Source organism: Lolium rigidum, chromosome 4 (assembly GCF_022539505.1).
Source record: "Lolium rigidum isolate FL_2022 chromosome 4, APGP_CSIRO_Lrig_0.1, whole genome shotgun sequence".
Lineage (NCBI taxonomy): Eukaryota > Viridiplantae > Streptophyta > Magnoliopsida > Poales > Poaceae > Lolium > Lolium rigidum.
In genome coordinates this window covers 184,960,846-184,967,501 of record NC_061511.1, presented here as the reverse complement: position 1 = coordinate 184,967,501, position 6,656 = coordinate 184,960,846, and the positions used below count along the sequence as shown (strand labels likewise).

The 6,656-nt window shown below is 51.5% G+C and overlaps 1 protein-coding gene across 3 annotated transcripts; it reads right to left on the bottom strand.

Annotated features, from left to right (window-relative positions):
* Positions 1-4,348: 4,348 nt before the first annotated feature.
* On the bottom strand, positions 4,349-5,515 carry LOC124706579 (chitinase 2-like). Of its 3 annotated transcripts, none has more exons than XM_047238239.1 (2): positions 5,289-5,515; positions 4,349-5,138 (listed from the first exon to the last, which is right to left on the bottom strand). In XM_047238239.1, the coding sequence occupies exons 1-2, from the start codon at positions 5,513-5,515 to the stop codon at positions 4,355-4,357; spliced, it is 1,011 nt and encodes a 336-aa protein (XP_047094195.1). In that variant the 3' UTR covers positions 4,349-4,354. The 3 variants fall into 3 exon arrangements, with proteins under 3 accessions (XP_047094195.1, XP_047094193.1, XP_047094194.1); XM_047238237.1 differs by having other exon boundaries at positions 4,349-5,185; positions 5,297-5,515; XM_047238238.1 differs by having other exon boundaries at positions 4,349-5,179; positions 5,297-5,515.
* Positions 5,516-6,656: the final 1,141 nt, after the last annotated feature.

The window sequence follows — 6,656 nt, the reverse complement described above, 5'->3', positions numbered from 1 at the left end:
TAGGGTGGCTAAAGAGAGTGGTTCCTACTATGGTCTTACGGCGGTATCCGGATGCGGGTATGGGCACGAGCGACACGGCGACATGAGCCGTTGTCGTGGCAGCCGGATCGCCCTTCCACTTCCTTCTCCTGCAAGGCTCACCAGTTTCGAGCCGGTCAGGGGAGAGACAAACCAAGCCGGATATGGCAAGTAGAAGTCGGCCCAGCCACAGCGCAGACGGCCATGGCCAGACTAACGTAAATTTTGAACTAGCCGGCTCCCAAGGCAGCCGGCCATGGCTCCAGCCGGCTGCTCCTCAGCCGGCCTTTGCCGCGGGCCAGCCGGCCTTGAGCCAGCTGTTCCCAGTCTTTTGCCCTACCCGGGGTCTTCCCCCCGACAGCCGTGAGACGACACCTCTAGGTGCATCTCCGCTACGCTTGCGTCGCCCAGCTAGTCTCCTCCATCTCCATCCTCTGCACGAGCCGAGCGAGCCTCCTCTGCCACCACGAGTCTAGTGCACATGCACACTATTTTAAACCTTGTTTGCAACCAATGTGAAGGCGTCGGAGGAAAACACGGCACCCCGTACAAGCTTTTGATGTACACAACATACAAAAACACATGAATCACTGAGAATCAATTGATGGCCACACTCGGCACTCTCCTCCATATTGGCCAGCCCCTTGTCCTCGTCCGCTTGATCTATTCAGCCAATCTGTGGTCTCCGTCCATTGGCATGCCGTAGTTCACCGCCATTTCAGCTTTGTCCCCTTTCTGTCCTCCTAGCCGTCGGCAGGCAACTACCCCCGCCACTGCAATCTACCACTGGAACGAGGCTCTGTTTTTCGAATTGGTTCGCTCGACCACAGTGGCTGCCACATATGTGATAACCCACAAGTATAGGGGATCGCAACAATCTTCGAGGGAAGTAAAACCCAAATTTATTGATTCGACACAAGGGGAGGTAAAGAATACTTATAAGCCTTAACAACTGAGTTGTCAATTCAGCTGCACCTGGAAAAGCACTAGCAACAGGGGTAATGTGAAAGTAGCAGTGGTATGAGAGCAATAGTAACAGTAACACAGCAGCAGTAATAGTGATATGAGAGCAATGGCACCAGAAAACAGTTGACATGTAGAACAAGTATATAATGATGAAAGATGGACCGGGGTTCCCAGTTATCTACACTAGTGGCAACTCTCCAATAACAAGTGTTGGGTGAACAAATTACAGTCGGGCAATTGATAGGATTGAAATAGCATTAAGACAGAATATCAAGATCATTAATCATGTAGGCATGTTTTCCAATTTTAGTCGTACGTGCTCGCAATGAGAAACTTGCACAACATCTTTTGTCCTACCAGCCGGTGGCAGCCGGGCCTCAAGGGAAACTACTGGGATATTAAGGTACTCCTTTTAATAGAGTACCGGAGCAAAGCATTAACACTTGGTGAAAACATGTGATCCTCACATCACCGCCATCCCCTCCGGTTGTCCCGATTTCGTCACTTCGGGGCCTTTGGTTCCGGACAGTGACATGTGCATACAACTTGTAGATACAATCTAAGCAATAAGTATAGAGCTCAAATCTAAGATCATGCCACTCGGGCCCTAGTGACAAGCATTAAGCATAACAAGATTGCAGCAACAATAACTTCATAAACTTTGTAGATAGACAATCATAATGTAATAATCCATCGGATCCCGACAAACACAACACCGATTACATCAGATGAATCTCAATCATGTAAGGCAGCTCATGAGATCATTGTATTGAAGTACATGGGGGAGAGAATACCAACTAGCTACGGCTAGAACCCGTAGTCCATGGGGGTACTACTCACGGAGCATGATGGAGGCGATGGCGTTGATGGAGATGGCTTTCGGGGCACTTCCCCGTCCCGGCGAGGGTGCCGGGACGAGACTTCGTCCCCCGAGTTGGAGTTTCGCGATGGTGGCGGCGCCCCGGAGTCTTTCACGGAGTTTCGTCAAGTGGTACGGTGTTTTTAGGTCGAAAGGGGTTTTATAGGCGAAGAGGCGGCGCAGGGGGCACACTGGGGCGCCACACCACGAGCCGGCGCGGGCCCGAGGTCAGGCCGCGACGCCTTATGGTGTGGTGGCCCTCCGGCCCCTCTCCGACTCTTCTTCGGTGTTCCGGATGCTTCCGGGAAAAATAGGAGGTTTGGTCTTCGTTTCGTCGAATTCCGAGAATATTGCCCGAACAGCCTTTACGGAACCAAAAACAGCGAGAAAACAGGAACTGGCACTGTGGCATCTTGTTAATAGGTTAGTTCCGGAAAACGCATAAAAACATTATAAAGTGCAAGCAAAACATGTAAGTATTGTCATAAAACAAGCATGGAACGACAGAAATTATGGATACGTCGGGAACGTATCAATATGTCCTAACAGTGGGTCCGGCGAGCTAATTATTTGTCAAACAAGCAAATTACACATTTTGTGTTCTGTGCAAATAATTAACCCAAATGTTGGTGTTTCTTGCAACAAGAAGCTAATGTTGTGGTTCTGTGCAAAAGGAGCACCAACATCTGGTGTTATATGCTAAAACCTCTGCCGTCGGCGACTCAATGAATGTTTCATGTTCTTTACGATTTTACTCTTCGACAAGTTCAATGTGCGTAAGACTAGCATTCTAACAAAAAAATGCCTTTCTGAAGCAATTAATTTTAATTGTTTTAGCAGTGAACTTAGATACTACTACTCAGAAACAAACTGGCATTGACGGGGGTTATAATGTTCAAATGTTGTATGTTGCTCTTGTAAGAAACCAGATGTGTGTCGTATGGTTGCTCTTCTAACAAAACAGCGGCAATTCAATTCAAATTGTTCCCGATGATTGATTGTACTAGAATGCAGAAGATTTTCACTACTACTTCGAGTAATGTTTACTGTTCCATATTCAGCTTTGTTAGAAGCACATTAAGATTTTGAATATCCTCATTCGAAAAGAAGATTTTGAATATCATTATTTTTATTAAAACTTGTTTTTGACCGAATATTTTGAAAACTGTTCGCATGAAAAATCTGGAATCAAGCATGTGTTATTATTTTTTAGAGATCGTGTGTTGCATACAACACTTAGTATGCAAAGAGAGTCAAATTATGACTTATCAAAATTAATTTTAATTGAACATCAGATTTTCTTTTTTGCATAAAACGGCATATGTTATGCTAAATCAAGTTAAGTGGATATAAAATACTTCAGTTACAAGCTAGAGAGGGACTAGATGACGGTACAGAGAACGAAGAGAAAAGAAATACAGTAACCTAGGGCACATGGTGGATTACTAGCCATTATAAGGCTTCACGCCTAGCTCGTCTCTATATGTTTCTCATTTAGATAGATGTCAAGCAGCAGATCATCTTTAAACAATTCTAGGAGCTGACATTCATGGTTGCTTGTGGGTTGGATGACTCTTCGACACCGCTCTTTTCAAATGTGTCAAGCCTCATAAACTGCGACCATCAACTCATCTTTAGACAACAAAATCTGGCACCCATCGCCACCACTCTGCCACCACTCTACTGGAGAGGAAAACTAAAATCGTTGAATTTCCAACCTGATGCACCATTCAAGTGTGCCAAGAAGTGCCAAACAACTCAAAAGTAGGGGTAATCTATGATCAGATGTCTGACCGTTTCTTGCTCTTTCTCAAAGAAAGCACAATGCTCCCCATGATCCATAACTCTAATCTAAAGCACGTCGATTGAACGAGTCATGCGAAAATACATTGTATTTACATATGGAAACGAAAAATATTGAGAGAGCCGTAGCAACGCACGGGCATCCTACTAGTACGTAATAGTATTACTTATTTATCGCATGCATGTGAGCCTATTGATCACAAAGTCTATCATACAGCAGGTCAGCAGAGACTCCTTCCAAGAGTCATGACAAAAATGCAATAGGAGGAACTGATATATGGAGGAGGCTGAAGTGGAGGTGGCTAGGGTTTTGAAGAGGCGGCGGATGTCTTTTCCCGTGTGTTACATTTTTCTCAAAACTTAGTGTATATACGTAAAATATCGATATGTGCGCATCAAATTTTTTAACTCCTTAAAATATTTTTTCGGGTGACAAGCCCATATGGACATGGGATTGAAAACACATTTTCGTTAGATATAGTTATACCTATCGATCACAAAGTTTATCATACAGCAGGTCAGCAGCGACTCCTTCCAAGAGTCGTGACAGAAATGCATGAACGGGAGGACTTTTCGTCCATTTATTAACTTGTTGCTGAGGCGGGAAAGCTTATTTCACAGTACAAAACCCGTCGAAAACTTATCGGCCCGATCACACGAGTCAAACTCCACACGCTTATAGTAGTACACATTGTTGAACTGCCGTATTCACTGCGCGGCGAGCCCGGTGGATGGCACACCTAAGTTGAAAGACCTCTGGGTGTAGCAGTCGAGGTTGCTCCCGGTGTCGACGCCGAGGATGCCGCAGTACCGCTGGTAGAAGCCGATCCGGTCGGCCACACGGGGGTCCGGGCCGATGCCGCACTCGAGCCCGCCGTTGATGATGTTGGTGATCACTCCGTACCCGGGAACGCGGCCGGCCGCGTTGTCGGCGGCCGTGGGCGTCCACCGCCCCGTGATGACGGCGTGCGACGACGGCTTGTTCGCCTGCGGGGTCATCCAGAACCAGAGCGCCGTCCTGAAGGACACCACGGCGTCCGCCGCCACCAGGTCCGGGTTGTTGAGCAGGTCCAAGCTGAGCGCGCGCCCCGCGAGGCCGTAGTTGTAGTTCCAGGTGAGCTGGATGGGGCCGCGGCCGATGTACTCCTTATTGGGCGCGCATGGCCACTCCGGCTTGGTGGTGTCGCAGTAGATCGACTTGGGCTCGCGCTCCTGCTTGAAGCAGTAGCCCCACGTCAAGGGGCCGTCGGGCGCTGTCGGCCACCCGCCGGTGGTCTCGTGGGAGGTCTGGCCCAGGAACGCGGCCACCTCCCGCTTCCGCGTCTCGACGCTCAGCCCCTCCGTCGTGCTGCCGAAGGCCGGGAACGTTGCGGCGGCCGCGAGGAACGCCTCGTAGGTGTAGAACCCTCTGGCCGTGCACGCCGCGTCGTTGCGGTGGAGGAGCATCTGCTCAAAGAGGTCCTTGGACAAGATGGACGCCACGCCCTCCCCACTCGGCCCGGGGGGAGGGGTAGGGGAGGGACAGCCGCTGCACTGGCTCTGGCAGCCGGCGCCGCAATACTCGGCGGTGCCGCCGCAGAAGCCGAACTGGCTGCAGCAGAGGCAGTTGGCGCACTTGGCGCCGCCGAACTGCGAGCCGCACCTCTGGACGGGGCTGCAGCCGGTGCACTGGCTCTGGCAGCCGGCGCCGCAGTAGTCGGAGGTGTTGCCGCAGAATCCGAATTGGCTGCAGCAGAGGCAGTTGGCGCACGTCGCGCCGCCGGCCTGCGAGCCGCACGTCTGGGCGCGAGCGGCCGTGGCGAGCACCGCGGCCAGGACGGCCAGGATCAGGATGGGCGACAGACTCGGATGAGTTCTCGGTGTCGACATGTTTTGGTCTTCGTTGCTGCCGGATACGGCGCGACACGCCGCCTCTTTTATACACCAATTCCGGTGTTAGTCGATGAAGAAAGGTCGTGGCTGCTTGTCCTAGTAGTCACCCCTAGTACTGGATCTTGGCTCTTGGCGCGTGCAGCTTTCATGGAACATGCATCAATGACGTGCTCTGCTTGTTTATGTTATCTTAGCAGCCGTTCATGTGAGCAAAGTAGTGATTTTATCTATAGTTTATTAGGGGCTACGATGTGGTTGCTAGATCTCCATTGGACTATTAACAGTGGCGTAAGAGCATCAACAGACTTGTAATAGGCGCGCGGCAAAAAAACCACCAGTTTGACGCGCGAAGCTCCAGCAGACGCGGGAAAAGGGTGCGTGGTAGAAAATTTGCCGCGCCCGCGCGTTTGCGCCATCCCACGCGGGAAAGTTGCCGCGTGCGCTGCCGGCGCGCGCTATAAACGCGACACGCGCGAACGCGCCAACCGTCTGAATCTTTCGCGTGTCGCTCCGGCGACGAGCGGATCCGCCTCGGGACATTCGACACGGCGCACGAGGCGGCGCGAGCGTACGACGCCGTCGCCTGGCGCCTCGTCCGCTCCCGCCGGACGATGAACTTCCACGACGTGTGGACGCGGGAGCAGGCGGAGGCGCTCGCGCCGCCATCGCCGGCCATCACGCTCGAGCAGCAGCGCCGCTGATGGGAGCTCGAGCAGCGGCTTCTCATCGCCGAGCGCGACGAACGCCTCTGCCTCGAGTGGGCGCGACAATTTCCCGAAGACGTCGCAGCGAGGCGTTTTACAATCGGAAGGAGGAGGAGAAGGCAGCGGCGGCGGCGAAGAAGAAGGCGAGCCGCGAGAAGCGCCGGGCGAAGTGCGCGGCGAGGAAGGCGGCGAGGGCCGAGAAGGCGGCGAGGAAGGAGGAGGAGAGGAAAAACGGCGCCGGGCCGTCCACCATCGTTCTCTCCTCCTCCTCCTCCTTCGAGTGGACTTCGACGCCGGTGTCCGAGACGACTCCGAGCTGCCACTCGTCCGACTTCACGTGGGATTCGGAGTAGGATAGACTAGTTTCAAATAAAATGTATTTCGTATCGTCGAACTTTTAATATATTTCGTATTTTTAAATAAATTTTGTGTTT

What these genes read in the sequence shown, in the direction of transcription:
- LOC124706579 (XM_047238237.1), bottom strand. Translation starts at nt 5,515, where the DNA reads ATGTCGACACCGAGAACTCATCCGAGTCTGTCGCCCATCCTGATCCTG. An exon ending in AGTGCACCGGCTGCAGCCCC is followed by an intron (nt 5,186 to 5,296) that starts GTCCAGAGGTGC and finishes GCCGGCTGCCAG; the next exon opens with AGCCAGTGCAGCGGCTGTCC.